General features: G+C 45.2%; 1 protein-coding gene across 1 annotated transcript in view; it reads right to left on the bottom strand.

Moving 5' to 3' along the window:
* The window catches only part of PTK2B (protein tyrosine kinase 2 beta), a 116,551-nt gene that overhangs the window by 43,879 nt on the left and 55,523 nt on the right, over positions 1 to 17,149 (bottom strand). Inside the window, exon 2 of the mRNA XM_016214842.2 lies at positions 10,412 to 10,652. Within this exon, the coding sequence (XP_016070328.1) occupies positions 10,412 to 10,615 (204 nt within the window). The 5' untranslated portion in view covers positions 10,616 to 10,652. The remainder of the gene's footprint in view (positions 1 to 10,411; positions 10,653 to 17,149) is intronic.

The raw sequence follows: 17,149 nt of genomic DNA on the forward strand, positions 1-17,149 counted from the left end.
CTCTATAAATACTCAAATAATCAATGTTTATTAAGCTCATAAAACAGGCTGCAACTTCAGAGCCTTAAGTAAGTTTAAAGATCACTTAAATTGACTGTTTCTAAACAAAGGGAGGTCAGGTGACTTGCTCAAGGATATACAGGGAATTCTATTTTAAACCAGCTAAAATTCTATTAACCCTCCTACACTTTATCACTAATGAGTATTAATCTTCCCTCCAGTCACCTTCCTATTTGGTCTTTGTACCAAGTGATCTAGGAGATCACTGGTCTCATTTGAGCACTCTCTAGGCATCAATTCATTCATTCATTCTACAAACATCTACTGGGTATCTCCTTTGTGTTAGGCTCTATATAGGCACTGGGGATACAGTTGTGAACAAGACATAGCCCCTGCTCTCCAGGAGGCCACTTCTGCTTAGAGATTGACAAGCACCAGAATGGTGAAAATGGGAGTGCTATGGCACCACCTCCCACCACTCAGTGCCCATCTACAGACTTTCTCTTCCCATCTGCTCCATCCAGCCCTCTCTGTCATCCTCTCATAGACCCTTTCAGGCTCAGTATCTTGTGAGTTCTCAGACTCTAGAACAATGATCTCCTATCCTGGGACTCCTCATCATCTCCAGATTGCTGATAACACTTTCCCAAAATTGTGAGCCAGTTGGGTGTCCTGCAGGCAGAAGCGGGGCCTTTGAGGCAGTGCCGGTTCCCAGCACCCCTGAGATTCTGATTCAGTGAATTTGGGATGGGAGTTGGAACCTGGTATTTTAAAAACTCTCCAGTGACCCAGATTATCTGCCCATCTGGGACACTGATGTAGTGGTTACATAAACCCTCCCGCCTGCCCTATTCACAGCACCTCTTGGGCATTTGCTGCCACAGACCCAAGATGCCACCCCCTGCACATCAGGAGCTCTTTCTCCTCCACTGGAATTTGGAATTGAGCTGTGGAATTCTAGCCAGCCTCTGTTGGCTTTATAACTAAAATACATCCATCCATTCATCCATCCATCATTAAATAATTACTCATTAATGAATTCCACAGGTTGGGAAAACAAAAGCAAAGTCCTTCTCTTATGAAGCTTATTTTCTAGGGGAGGGGGTAGAACAGTAAACAAATAAGTATAATAATATCTCAGGTTCAGATAAGTGCTAAGAAGGCACAAGCAATGTCAAGGCACCAGAATGACAGGGGTCTGCTATTTTACATGAGGTGGCCAGTAAAGTCCTCTCTGATAAGGGGGCATTAGCTTAGATCCCCAAAGGAAGTAAGGAAGAGAGAAGTGGCCTTGTGCGGAAAGAGTCTTCCAGGAAAAGGGATCAGAGAGCACAGAAGCCCCAAGGTAGGAGTCTGGGAAGCCCCAGTGTGCTTGGTACATTTGAGCAACTGTGAAGAGGCCCATGGGGCTGGGGAGGAGAAGGCATGCAGGGAAGTAAGGTGAGAAAGCTAGGCCAGGCCTGTTTTCTGTAAAGGGCCAGGTAGTAAATATTTTAGGTTTTGTGGGCCATATGGCTTCTGTCACAACTACCCAGCTCTGCTGTTGTAGCTCAAAAGCAGGCATAGACAATATATAAACAAGTGAGTATGGCTGTGTTCCAATAAAACTTTATTTACAACAATGGGTGGTGGGCCATATTTGGCCTGCAGGCCATTGCTTGCTGATCCCTGTTGTAGACCAAGGTAAAGACTTTGGATTTTATTTTGAGCGAGACAGGATCATGGAGAGTTTAAAGTAGAGCAGTGATATGATCTAAGCTATACCTCAAACCTATCCCTCTAGCTGACTGTGTTTTGAAAATCACTGTAGCTGCTACCTGTAGAATGAACCACAGGGGGATAAGGGCAGAAGCAGTTAGGAGGCGATAGGTAAGAGATGCTGATGGCCTGGACCAGGGTAGAGGCAGTGGAGATGGTGAGAATCTAGATATGTTTTGATGGTAGGGTTGACAGGATTTCCTGATGGATTAAATACAAAGTGTGAGAGGAAAAGAATCCGAGAATGACTCTGAGGTCCATAGCCTGAGACACAATTGACTGAGAAAACAGAGCTGCAATGAATGGAGCTGGGAAAGACCGGAAGAAAAGTCAACTTTTAGGGGAGGACTGTGAGTTTGATTCTTTATGTGGAAGTTAGACGTCCCATGGAGATGGCAGGTGGGCATGTGAGCTGGGGTCGTGGGAGGAGATCGCAGTCAGCATTACACGTTTGAGCACCACTAGATAAAATTAGAATTTCAAGCTATGTGATTGGATGAGATCACCTGAAGAGTGACAAGGGACCAGCCTGTGGCATCACATATCCTGACAGCATCACAGGAAACATCATGCCAGGGCACAGGCAGACCACAGGCTGCCTGGCAACTGAGAATCCAGGGCAGCAGTGGAGGAAAGAGACTTTCATCAGCCTATGCTCTGTAGTCATTTCCTGACAAAGCCTTGAGCTTCAGTGTGGGTGTGCATACGTGTGCACATTGCTTGCTCACCTGCATACTGAATACACAGATCTATGTACAGCTGAATGGGGGTACCAGCAACACACACTGTGATACTGATGGCTGTAGTGGGCTAAATGGTGGCCCCCAAAAGACATATCCATGCCTTAACCCATGGAGCCTGTGATATGACCTCATTAGGAAAAATGGTCTTTGCAAATATAATTAAGTTAAGGATCTCAAGATGAGATCATTCTGGACTACCTGGGTGGCTCCTAAATCTAATTACATGTCCTTACAAAAGGCACATAGAGAGAAGAGAAGGTTGCTGTGAAGACAGAGGCAGAGATTGAAGTTACACAGCCATAAGCCATGGAAGCCTGGAGCCACCAGAAGCTGGAGAAGGCAAAGGGGATTCCTCCCCTAGAGCCTTCGAAGGGAGCACAGTCCTGCCGACCTCTCCAGATGGGACTTCCAGCCTCCAGAACTGTTGTTTTTAAGCCACCAGTTTTTTTGTAATTTGTTACAGCAGCCCTAGGAACCAAGTACAATAGCTATACAAGTTCCGAGCTCTCAACACATTTAAGGGATAATTTTTAAAAAAGTGATTGATGAACAAAATAATAAGTTAGCATCACTTATCCCACTCTGAAAGCATTCGTTTTGATGTGATAAAAGCCTTATCTAACCACGACATTCAGCAATGCAACTGACAGATTAAAAATAGAAATGTAAGCACAGACACCTGACTGCTAATTTGTCTATGTAATGAATGTAGTCATGCAGATAAACAGAGGCCCGGAACTCTGCATGCTTGCCTCGCGCCCCCATCTGCAGACGTCTGTGGTAGGTGGGTTGGCCTGGTGTGCACACACAGGAAATGAGGAGGGGGTGCAGCAAGAAGATCCTTGTGAAGCACCTTTTTTTTGTACCACTGTGAGTGTCTCTGTGGTATCAGTTTGTGGTTTCCTGGCTGAACTCTTTCTTCTTGGGTTTTCAGGGACTGTTCTCACATATGCACAGCTGGCCTTGTCTGGCTTTGTTTATTCTCTTTAAGGTAATCTTTCTTTTAGAAATGACAACTACCCAGGACAGGTAATCATGCCTTCTGCCTCCCTTGTGCTTCAACCTAGTGGTCTTGTCCCTAGAGGCATCTGAAGGAGGGCAGCAGGGATTGTTCTGGAAACATAGAACCTGAGCAGATGATCTATGGGCTGGGGATTGCTCCTCTGACCACATGGAGTGGCTGGCCCTGTGTCTTAGCTTGGGCTGCTATAACAGAACACCAGAGGCTGGGTGGCCTAAGTGACAAACGTTTATTTCTCATAGCTCTAGAGGCTGTGAAGTCCCAGATCTGGATGCCTGCAGATTTGTTTTTTGGTGAGGGCCTTCTTCCTCATTTGCAGATGGCCACCTTCTCACTGTGTCCTCACTTGGTAGGGAGAGAGCTCTCGTCTCTTCACCTTCTTACAAGGACACTCATCCCATCATGGGAACTCTGGTGATGTAGTCTAAACCTAATCACCTCCCAAAGGCCCCACCTCCTAATACCATCACATTGGGCTTCGATGTATGAATTTGGGGGCAAAAGACACAAATATCCAGTCCATAACACCCTGTGTCTAGTTAAGTGATAGGTTTAAACAATAAACTAATTGGGATGATTTTCTAATGAGTATAAGACAGAATGGGCCATAATATCTGAAATCTGTTTCTCTGGGAACAATCTGGAATGTGTTGTGTGACCACTGAATTTCCTGAGGAGGGCAGTACTCAAGCACAAGCATGTGCAGAGTAGGCTATCTTACTCTCCCCTCCTTACATATCAGGCAAGCGGCACCCACCAGTCACCCCTGCAGCCTGGGAGCCTTGTTTTGAGGTGAGGGGACACAACTAGACCTGGCGTGAAGGGCACAGGCTATCTCAATCCTTGTGCCTCCCAGGGATGTAAATGTGGATTCTAAGTGGGGTGATGCTTCGAGACAAAACAAGGATGAATCTTGCACATAGCTTTCCAGCATGATAGAGGCTGGCTGAGGGAGAGGGTCTTGGATGTGGGGGCCCGCCTGCACCCTGGGAGCCACACCAGATCACAGAGAAGTACCTGCTTTTTTGCTTAAGATCCTCCCTGTGAGACACAGATGGTCCAATGATGGACAGAGTTGTGTCCATGCAGAGAGTGGGTCAGCTGAGGTTAGTTGGAGTGAGAAACTACGAGCCAGCAAGTCAGTGTGAGGCAGAGAGAGGAGCAAACACGGCACTTAGAAGTAGGTGACCATATAATTTATCCCCAGAATCGTGATGCTCTTGAGATTGGCAGGGGCACTGTTAATAGTCATCCCTGGACAGTGTGCGTAAACTAGGACAGTCTGAGACAAACCGGGAAGTATGGTCAACCTACCCACGTGCCCTAGAAGAGAGTGAGACAAGAGGAAAAAGAAAAGGAGAAGAGTGGGTGTGGAGAGCAGGGGGTGGGGAGGGAGAGAGAGTGAAAGAGAGGCTGTAAGAGGCAGAGACGCCCTGTGTGGGCACGTCTGGGTGGCATTCTGCTGGTTGTTTACAAAGTATTATCTTTACCCCTTTCCCAGACAAGCAAATTAGCATGTTAGAGAAATATAGAATGATATAAGCCTCCACTTGCTACAGAGATTCAGAGCTCCCAAACAAACATAATTTCCAATGAATATCACACAGAAGGGAAATGGAAAATCAAGAAGAGCAAAATTCAGCACGTTTATCAATTATCTTCAACACCTGTCTAATGTCTGTTGGGTCCTAAGCACAAGGGCCAGCACTTATTCCCACAGCTTTTTTTTTTTTTTTTTTTTTTTTAATTTCAGAAAGAGGAAGGGAGAGGAAGAGAGAGAGATAGAAACATCAATGATGAGAGAGTCATTGATCAGCTGCCTCCTGCATGCCCTAGGGATCGAGCCTGCAACCCGGGCATGTGCCCTGACTGGGAATCAAATCTCAATCTCCTGGATCATAGGACAGTGCTCAACCGCTGAGCCACACAGCTTTTAACACAGAGAAAGCATCACAAGGCTATTATATTTGCATAGAAAGAAGTGGAGAATCAAAAGAAACACATGAATTCAGTAAGTGTGCTTGGGGTAACTAGGATTTGGAAATGTGCTCCCCATGGACTGCGCCCAGGTGATTCTCAATTGCTTCTATTTAATCAGACACAGTGAGATGGGGGCGCTGGAACTCCAGGAGTGTTCACATAGGAGGACAAGTGCTTGGCAAGCTTGAAAGGGCTGGCAGCATTTCGAGCATGGGGAGGATGGTGAAAGAAGATATGGAGCTGAAAGTAGAAAAATTTATCAAAGAACAAAGCCCAGCTAGGGAAGGAAAGTGCAAGAAGAGATCAGGAAGCACAGGGTGGGATGGGCCTCTCTAAGGGAGTCTCAGGCCGGGAAGCTGGGTCTGGACCTACATGACCGGATGCAGCATTCACAAGCACGCCCTGAATAGCAAAGCTGTTCCTGGACGTTTGGGCTGAGCTCTTCTGTACTCTGCTCTCACAGAACCTCTTTCTTCCTGTCAGAGTACTTGCCTCTACTTGTTCTAAAGGTTCATTCATTACTGTGAGTCATTGTCAGGCTCACCCTTGGCCTGGAAGCTCCATGAAAGCAGGGAGTGCATTTGTTTTGGGTATGATGATATTTCCCAGGTCAAAGCAAGCATGGTGCAGATACATGGGGGCACTCAACAAATATTTGTGGGATGGATGACGAAATTATTCAGGACTCTCATTAATGATCCCACCCACAGCCATGGCTTCAACCACCACTCAGAGGCTGACAACACTGAAATATCTATCTCCAGCTCAGTTCTCTCCTCCAGAATCATGTATCAAACAGTCTACTCAACATTTTCACATGAAAACATTAGAGCATCTCAATTACACTAACAGGTCCAAAACTGAACTTGTGAACTCCTCACTTCCCAGTTAGTTTCTTCTCAAGTGTTCTTCATTTTAGGGAGAGGGATCCTGTCACCTCTACCAGGGCTTACAGTCTTGATACCTCCTTCCTCTTCATTCCTGCATCTCCTGTCTATTAGCAAAACTTTCATTTCCATCTCCTAAATTCTCACATTACAATTACTTCTTTCCACACACCACGGTGGTTAAGAGTGCAGGCTCTGGAGATGGGTTGACTGGGTTTGAAAATAGGTTCCACCACTTACTAGCAATTTGCTTAACTCCTCTGGACCTTGTTTCCTTATATACAAAATGAAGATAATAATAGTGTGTGCTTGATAGGATTCTTTTGAGAAGTCAATAGGATAATGCATATGCTGTGCTTTCAAAAGTGCTGAGTTATCATCACCACTATCCCCTTGACCTTCAGCAGCAGCATTACCATCATCATCATCACCATTATTACCACATCATCATCATCACCACCATCATCACCAATCCTCATCACCACCACTACCATCACCATCAACACCATCACAAAGATCATTATCACCACCACCATCATTACCATCAACATTATCATCACATGGCTACAATCCTAATCTAAATTACCATCATCTGGATTACTGCAATAGTCAGCCACCTAACATCTCCCCACACCCAGTCTTGCCTTCTTCCAGTGTATTTTCCACTATGTAACCCAAGTGATCTTTTAAAAATGCAATCTCGTATCATTTATATGCTTAAACATATCAGTGACTCCCTACAAGAGGTGGGGTAAAATCCAAAATCAATGTGGTTTAAATAGGCAATCTTGGCCATTCTTTAGCTTCAAACCTGTCCTGTGCCTCCCCACTTCAGGATCTTCAGATGTGCTTTTCCATCTGCCAGTAACACTCTGAAATGTTGCTTATACTCATTGTATCCACTCTCTGACTGCACAACGCCTTCTGTCCCCATCTCTCCACTAAAACTGTCCAACTAGAAGTCGTTATGGCACCTGTTACAAAGCCCATAAACCTATTTTCAGCCTTTTCTGATTTGACCTTTCTGAGTGTCTAACGCTGCTAACCGCTCTTTCCTCAAAGTTTATTCTGCCTGTCTCCCCTGCCTGTTCTTTTGTTTCTTGTTTGTTTGTTTCTCTGATGATTCATCTTTTTCCTTCGCTTATTCCTCTTTCTCTTCCAGTCTCTAAGAAGTTGATTCCCCAAGATTTCCTAATTGGAACTCTTTCTCTCGCTCTACTCATTCTCTGTGGGTGATTCTATCCGTTCACATGCTACCCATTGCATAACAACTTTTAAATCTTCAACTCTAGGTCCTTTCTCTCTCCTGAGCTCCAGGCCCACTTTCCTCCAAGGGGGTGTTTCATAAATACAACATGTGCAAAGCTGAAATCTCAGCATGCCCTTTCTTCCTCTGTTGTTAGCTCAATGAATGGTACCAACACCCATTCAGTTGCCCAAGCAAAAGCTTGAGTCATTTTGTCTCCTTCCATTCTCTCCCTCCCTACATCTAGTTAACCATCAAATTCTGTTGATTTTTCCTCCTTAGATGCACTCAGATCTATTGACTTGTCTTTGTTCCCAATGCCACCCCCTTAGTTTAGGCCCTCATCATTTCCCACCAGCACTGTGGCGACAGCTTCCTAACCCGTCTCCCTTTCACCAGCCTTTCCTCTCTCGCGCCCTTTTTGTACTGCCCTCAGAGTTTAAGGAAAAGAGATCCCTAAATGATTTTCCAGAGAAGTAGTGGTCCAACTTTTAAAAGATGGGTTTCTTAGGCAATTAAGAAATGGCTTACTTAAGAACACACCACCTCTGTGCCCTTTCTTAGTGATCCACCATGCATATCAGCATATTTAATGTTCTGATAAGTCTTGTTGCAAAGAAATCTGTTCAGAATTGTTTAACCAAGCATTTCTCAAACTCTCTAGGACACACTTCTTAACATCTTGCAGGATACTATGTACTGTTTCAAAACACAAATCTGTCTTACATCTCTGTTTGAAAATATGACAGATAAGTGGATAAACACTAGAAGAACACAATTTGAACTTTATTCTATGGGCAGTTAGAAATCCTTGGAGATTCCTGAGCAGGGTAACAACCTAATACCCACACAATCAATAACTTCCAATGACTGAGCTCCTACTATACGTATGCTCTTCTCACGTATCATCTGTAATCCTTACAACAAGGCTACATGTCGGCACTATCCCGAGAGAGGAGACTGAAGCCAAGTTGGTTAAGTGTTGGGTTTAAGGCCACATAACCAATAAGCAGAAAGCAGTATTTGACTCAAGGTCTAGGTGGCTTTAAAGCCATGGCTGTTTGCAATAAATAGGTGATATTTTGCCTGCAGGATTGGAAACGAAAAACCAGGAGGCTTTGACATAAATTTCTAGAAGGCCATCACATGTTTCTTTGTTCGCCACCTCCGTTCTCACATCCCTCCAGATAGTGCCTCAGGTACTAGCCATTCTTCTTAAACTTGGGTCTCATTGCCCTATCTGTGGCCTGTTGTGTTTTTTCTCCTTAAGCACCGAGCAAGACATCAGACAGCTCCAGGAAAGCCTCTCCCTTGCTTAAAAATGTGTCCCTAGTGCCTGAACAAGTCCAAATTCCTCAGCCTGATATTCTAGGCCCTCCCTTATCTGCCATCAACTTTTCCTTTCTGATCTTGACTTTAGACACTTTTCTAAATATAAGCTATGCTCGAGCCTAACCTAATACCCACAGGAAGACTCAAGAAGTACAGAGTTAAGGAGGTATGAAAACACCCTCCTGGAAGAAGGTGTCCAAGGCTTACTCTAAGGGCACAGTTGTACCTACATATCCAGAACCATGAGATGAGCAAATAAGGCCCTAATCAAATCAGTTACAGGAAAAGGAAGGAGTAACCAAACCATAATCAATTGTGATAACTGGCCAAGGCAGTGACCTAATCAATTACATTCTGCTCTGGTGTATTGAAGCATAGAGTGTGCTGTAATAGATGGAAGGCAGCCAGGCAGACAGATGTGCAGAGGCTCTTCTGGTCAGTGCCGGCACCGACCAGAAGAGATGCTCACTGGGCTTGGGGGATATTGACTTTTAGGACAATAAAAGTCCTCAATTGGTAATGAGAGGACTGGAGAGAATTCATCCAGCTTTCTCAGACTTGATTAGTTTTCCCAAAAGTCCCCTGCTTCCTTTGTTCAAATTACCATCCCACCAAGCAACCTTTTGAGAACCAATTTGGCTTTCTTTTGCACCATCAGAAAGGAATATTCTGGGCAGTAAAGAGGAATATCCTCAGGGTATCTACCTCATGGGGTCATTGGGCAGATTCAGTGAGATAATATATGTAGAGGAATTAATCCAGGTTTTACACAGTAATTGTCCAAAAAATGTGGGCATTTAAATCTATCACTGTCTTGTAACTCTGTTTCTGATGACAAGTTCTTCTACGTTTGGTTAAGCTGAACTGGCTTCCTGGTGTCCAGGTGTCCTGATGACGGTGGACACCTGGACTTGCAAAACAGATTCCATGGCCCTGGATGAGAATAAGCCAATTGAAGTGTTGCCTCAGAAAGGGCCTGCCAAACACTCACCTGGTCTAGGACATCTCTAGTTCATGATCATCCTCTAAATGCCCCCACCAACTCCCGTATCTAAGCACTCAGCACATGCCTTATACCACTGTTATTCTACTTTCACTTCATCACTTGTGTCTCTAATTCCAACTCCATCAGAGTGTAAACTCTTTTACATCTCTTGCAGAGACTCAAATGTCATATATATTTAATGAGTTGAAATGAGTTGAATCCAAGACCAAGCAAGTGATCTGGGGTTCTATGGAAAGCTATAAAATCTGTCCCCCGGGCTACTAGTAAGCTGGGTTGCAGACCCCTGGAGGGAAGGCCTGGCTCTGCAGGTGGACAACTTCTCCCTTGGTGCCTGCAGCCCAGGGGAGCCCGCTAGGCTGAAGGAGGTCCATTTAGCTACCCTGAAGAAGAGGGACAGACAGACAAACGGACAGAGCAGGCACAGCCCTCCACACTCACCCGGATCTCAGTCTGCACAGTGCATTTAACCAGTTTGAAGTTCTTCCCAGGGTTGAAGCTGTTGCTGTAGAAGCAGACCTTGAGGATCCGCACGTCTTCTTTTTCCACATCTACTGGCGCCACCACCATGGGCTCTGGGGGGCCTTCTGGCCGACATAATGTGCCCACCTTTACTCGGCCCAGGGGCTCGGACACCCCAGACATCCTCTCAGACAGCAGCTAGGCCCGGCACATCGCAGTCCTGTGGAGACAGCAGAGGGAGAGCCCTGAAGCAAGTCATGTAGGCTCATATGCCTCACCCCCCAGGGACAGCACCCACCAAGCCGAGACCCACGCAAACACCTTCTCCCGTCCCCAGAAACCTCCCTTAAAGGCACTAGGATTTATTGGCTGGGAGAAGCTGAAACATAAAGGATCCGTTTGCATAAACATAGGGGTATGAAACCCAGACCTGGAACTCCCAGGCTGTGAGTACTCTCTTCCAGAAGCCCCTCTCTCCTTCCTTTTCTCTTCCCACACTGGCTCCTAGGCAAGGGGCCCACACTTTGCAAACGAAGCTGTGAGAGGAGGCGGCCACCGCATGGTTCCAAGGCACAGCTGAGCAGAGAAAGCAAAGAGGACAGTGGAAAATAGCAGGAGAGAAGCAGGGACAGGGGAAAAAACCGGGAAGCAGCAGAATTGGAGAATGGGTGGCCTGGAGGGCACTGGAACAGAGAGGGCAGGAAAGGGCCCAGGTAGGGGGCCAGGCCATCAGCTGATGGCTTTGTCAGCCTCCATCCGGAGCTACCAGCCTGAACTTTCTGGGCAGGAGGCCTCAGCCCCACAGGAGCTCACCTATAGCACATCGTTCACTGCATGCAGGAGAATTGAAGAGTAATAGCACCCAGCTGCCCAGTTTGGAAGGTCTTTGTGCCGGGTGGAAGGGGCAGACCCGCCCAGTTCTGATGACAACTTGGTTGACACTTATATGGACTATAAGAATCCTAGGGATCTTTAGTTCACCTTGAATCTTAGCAAAAATTGGTCCTTTTGACCCAACACAACACTGCTGGGTTTACCTCCCACTGGTCTAAAGCAGCAGTGCCCGAAGGAAGCAATGGAAGTTCTATCTCCAGACCGGTGGTGTCAGCCTCAGCTCCACATTAAGATCCCCTGAAAAGACTTTAAGAAAGCCTAAATCCAGGCCCTATGCTCAGAGACTGACACTGAGTTTATCTGTGGGGAGGCCCAGAATTGATATTTTTAAGTTTCCAAGGATTTTTCTAACATTCAGCCTAGGTTGGGAACCACTGTTCTAGACTGTTTTGGTCTCATTCTGAGCCCATACTTACAGAAACAGATCTCCCTTCTAACAAAAGACTGGGGGACATTTAGGGGGACATTCCTAAACCAGAAGAAGTTGGGGGCAAAAAAATGGAGTTGGCAATGTTAAAATACAAATGCAGCATCAAATATTTTAGAAGTGGAAGCAAAGTCTGTACTCATTCATTCATACTGTGCTGGGCACTGGAAAGGAAGATGCATACACCCAGTCACTAGCTTTAGAGAGTCATTCCTATTGCTATGAGGACGAGGGAAGGAGCAGGGCATGTCCCTTCCATTGGGGGCAAGCAGAGCACCAGCCTGACTCCACAAGGCAGCCAGAATTTGAGACAAGATGGAAAAAATAATCTTCAGTCTGCTTTATTTTAGAGACTAATATGAATATACTAGAAGTACTCATGCATTTTTCAACAAATATCTTCTAAGCATGTCCTGTGAGCCAATACTCTGCTATGTAAATGGCATGTGCCTAAGTTTCCCCAGACCTTCAGTAAGGACTCCAGCAGAAGTACTTTAAGAGGAAACCCACTAGAGAAGTGGGGCACATGTGACAGGGAGGGGAACACAGCCAAAGGAGGGTTATTGATCAAGTTATCATCGCTTGGGCAACTGCAGAGTAATTCCACAGAGCTAGCTACTCCTCCCAGAGAGGGAGGGACCTGGGTATTTATACACTACATTTCCCCCCTTTTTTATTGAATTTATTGGGGTGATATTGGTTAATAAAATTATAGGTTTCAGGTATACAATTCTATAATTCATCATCTGTATATTGTATTGTGTGTTCACCACCCCAAGTCAAGTCTTCTTCCATCATCATTTGTCCCCCCTTTCCTCTCTTCTACAATCCCTCCCACTCCCCTTTCCCTCTGGTTATCACCACACTGTTGTCTGTGTCTGTGAGTTGTTGGAGGTTTTTTTTAATTGTCTTTTTGCTGTTGTTTTTTGTTTTTTGCTTAACCCCTTCACATTTTTCACCCATTCCCCTAACCGCCCTCCCCTCTGACAGCTGTCTGTCTGTTCTCTGTCTATGAGTCTGTTTCTATTTTGTTTGACAGTTTATTTTGTTCATTCGATACCATAAGTGAAATCATATGGTATTTGTTTTTCTCTGACTGGCTTATTTCACTCAGCATAATGCTCTCTAGGTCCATCCATGCAGTCGCAAAAGGTAAGATTTTCTTTTTTACGGCCGAGTAGTATTCCTTTGTGAAAATGTGCAACAACTTTTTTACCCACTCATCTACTGATGGGCACTTCGGCTGCTTCCAAATCTTAGCTATTGTAAATAACACTGCAATGAACATAGGGGTGTCAGAATGACTGTCATCAGTAAATCAACATACAACAAGTGTTGGCGAGGATGTGGAGAAAAGGGAACCTTCATGCACTGTTGGTGGGGATGCAGACTGGTGCAGCCACTGTGGAAAGCAGTATGGAGTTACCTCAAAAAATTAAAAATGGAGCTGCCTTATGATCCAGCAATTCCACTTCTGGGAATTTATCAGAAGAAACCCAAAACACTAATTCAAAAGAATATACACACACCACTTTGTAGTCATCGTTCCAAGCATTTCAGCCAGTTCTGCACAAGGGAGAGTGGATACAGGAGCCAGAGAAAGTCTTCAGACACAAAGATGCAGATGCTAGTGCGCTGAAGTATGGGGAGAATACAGAAATGACAAGGCCCAAGGGGCTATCAGGGGAAACAATGAGAGATCTGCTACCGGATGTGAAAATGACACCAGGGTGTCTTGCCCTTAAAGAACATACACTAGTCATAGAGATAAACAGGCATAATATACACACAGGTAAGTAAATAACACATACAGATTCAGGATCTGCTGTGTCTACTGAGCCAGGGGCCCCATGACTCCTGTCTTCTATTTGTATGAACTAATTTTCAGGCCGGGGCTTCATGAAGCAGCTTTGTGAAACGGGTATCTGGGGTAGGAAGAAAATGGAATAGCATATGGTGGCTGTCCCCAGGGACTAGATTCTACTAATGGAAGCCAGAGGGCCTTCATTCCAAAGGTCACTTGGAAACCAGGGGCATAATCAGTGCTGTCATGTCGGCTGGTGGGGACGTGAACTCAGAGCTGCAAAAAAGAACATTATATCCACATCTGCAAGTCACACCATGCGGCTTCTAGGCATCCACAATAAAGGGGATGGGGGCATTCAGGACATGTCCCCCAGCCCAGGCAGCATTTTCAACCAAACGGTGCTAGTGCCAGTGAGCCAATGGGAGACCCTCCAGGAAGTCCTTGAAACACCAGGGAAGGGTGTGAGAAAGAACAATGGAGTAGAAATAAGATGTCAGTAAAATTCATGAGAACTGGCTGATGCAATCTAAGAAACCCCATTTGTACACATGCACAGCATTTTCTGAAAAGAAGAGTGAAGAAGATAAGCTCCCCTTGAAAGGCAGAGCACAGGAGCAGAGATACAGCCGGGGATTAGAAACCTGGGCCTGGGACAGGGGCCAGGGCTAAGTCTTGGGTGGGGAGGGAGGTAGAAAGGGATTAGACCCCACAGTGCTTTTAAAACTGTGCAGCTGCAGCCAACAGTACAATCAAATGTGGCCCTTTTAAACTTGAGGAACCAAGACGATATAAACATGTAACAAGGATATGGAGCAACAGGAACTCTCATTCATTGCTGGTGCAAACTGGAAGACAGTTGTGCGGTTTCTTACAAAATTAAGCATAATCTTCCCATGCAGTCCAGCAATCATGCTTCTTGGTATTTACACAAAGGAGCTGAAAACTTATGTCTAACCAAAATCTGGACATGGATGTTTAGAGCATCGTTATTCATAATAATTGCCAAAACTTAGAAGCAACTGAGAAGTCCTTCAATAGATAAATGGATGAACTGTGGTACATCCAGACAATGGGATATTATTCAGTGCTAAAAAATAGGCTCTATTAAGCCATAAAAAAAGCATGGAAGAAACTTAAATGTATATTACTAAGTAAAAGAAGCCAATCTGAAAAGACTAGATACTCTATGATTCTAACCATATGACATTCTGGAAAAGGCAGACAATATAAATGTCAGTGGCTGCCAGGGTTTGGGGGAAGGAGGGCTGAATAGGGGAAGCACAGCATTTTTAGGGCGATGAAAATACTCTGTATGATACCATAATGGTGAACACATTTGTCCAACTCATGGAATGTACAACACCAAAAGTATAACCTTAATGTAAACTAGGGACTTTGGGTGACTAGAATGTGTCAATGTAGTAGGTTCACATTGTAACAATGTACCACTCTTGTGGGGGATGTCAATAGTGGGGGAGGTTGTGCGGGTGTGGGGGGCAAGGGGTATGTAGGAAATCTCTGTACCTTCCTTTCAATTTTACTGTGACCCTAAAACTATTTTTGAAAAAAGTTTAAGAAAAAACAACAACACGTAAAGCTGAGAAACCACAGCCTGATTCAGGAGTCAGCCCCTACCCCCACTCTGACCAAAGAGAAATGTTCATATATTATATCTGGCTGAGTGCAGCCCACCCAGACCGATGTGTTGGCCACCACCAGCATGCCTGCAGGACACTGGTTTCTCATCCTCAGTAGTTTCCTTGACCCTTGTTGAGGAGTCGTCATTCACAGTGGTCAACATGGCTCCAGCTGAGATATTTTAGCCAAGTCATTTCAGGCACCCAGGATCTACCTTTACCTTCAGCCTGATGTGGGTTCTTCAGGTCTACCTTTAGTCCTGTGCAGCAGTAACCTCAGGTATTTATTTCCCAAATTTAATACTTTAAAAGAAACATAAGTGCTTTGCACAACAATCCTGGGAGATGGGCAGGGAGGATTATACCCATTTACAGATGAGAAAACATACTCAAGAAAGTTTAAGCCATCTGGTCCAGGATTCGCACTTCTCGAATCACAAACTTGTATCCCAAAGCAGATTAGAATCCAAGTTCAAAGTTTTTCTTGCTTTCCTCTCTGTCTTTGAAGAAAGTAGTATCTCTTGATACTACTGAGGTTGGCACAAACTTTATGCGAGAAGAAATTGATCATCCCAGCACTAAATGGCCCCAGCCCATGAAGAAACCTGAAGTCCTCTTGGCTTAGAGAGCAATGCCTCTTCCCAAGCTAGGACTTAGTCGTGTGATCACAAAATCCTCAATCAAATTGTAAACCAAAAGCCCTGTCCTTTTCTCCAGTCCAGACCTGGGCCCCCAGCCTGGCAACCCCTGCTCCCTGGCCTGGCCCAAACCCTGCGAGCAGTGTCGGAGAGAATGTCCAGCAACACCAGCAAAAACCCTGGCCCTGCGCCACCGTGAGCTCCAGCTCACCTCCCAAACCCCAGATCAGCCTAAGACAAAGACAAAGCCAAAGAACAGCACACGCAAGGAAATGGGCTTGAGTTAAAACAGGAAACGTTCTGATTGGCTGTAAGGACGCCTTGGCACAAGCCTGCAAAGGGTACTAAGAAAGGCTGCACAAACTCTGAAGTCGTCAGGAAGAAAATAAATGACACTCTTCCTGAAGGACAAGACATTCACCTGCCTGAACGAAGGGGGACTGAAGCAGAATTTAAGCTCCTTCAGACTCTCTGGTTTGCTGCTGCACCCAGGACTGTGTTCTCAGCATGGGAAGATGTCAGGGTTACAGGGTCCAGTATCCCAGAAAAGTACAGTCTTAAGCTTGAAGACATTATAGGGTCATGTTGTGTCTTACTGAACACAATCTGTGTGCCAGGGAGTGTATGTAAGTAATTTCTAAGTCTCTAGAAAAGTTCTGTAGGATTGTTAATGTTAGCCTCAGACCTTAAGAGAGAAAACTGAGGTCTTGCAAGGTGGCTGTACAGATCACATCACTAGTAAGTGGCAGAGCTAAGGCCACTAAGTTGCCTAACTCTGAAGTCCTTCGTGAGTAATGTGCATTGTAGCCTTGAAGACATGAGTTTTAAACCCAGATTTGATGAGTCAGATGACATCATGCCACCTTTCTGACTAATTGTCCCCTCTTCATGCTCCCTTAAGTCTGGGGCATAACTTTCAGTCCTCAAGACAATGCATTTTACCATCAGGACTCTTAGTTAGCATCTGCTCTCACATCTGGTTTCCCAAGAGGTCAAGCTTCAATGTCAATTGCCAAAGACCAGAGGGCTGGTGTCATGGCTGTCCTGCCACCATGCTTTGGAGTTAGTGCCCAGCTCTGCCACTGATTGGCTCTGATGCCTGAGACATCAGGCCAGATGGGTCAGAGTTCCCAAACAGCAGTAGGTAGGTGGTGACTTTTGATGATATTTTCCATGTCCATGGCAAAATGGGAAAAATAAGGACACTGCAGAAAATTCATCATAAAGCTCAATGTATTCCATTTGAAGGGCAGTCTTTTATTCTCACATTATGTCTTGCCACCCTCTTTGGGGTTTCTGATGCTCATTAGCTTA

The sequence above is a fragment of the Miniopterus natalensis genome, chromosome 4 (assembly GCF_054644295.1).
Source record: "Miniopterus natalensis isolate mMinNat1 chromosome 4, mMinNat1.hap1, whole genome shotgun sequence".
Lineage (NCBI taxonomy): Eukaryota > Metazoa > Chordata > Mammalia > Chiroptera > Miniopteridae > Miniopterus > Miniopterus natalensis.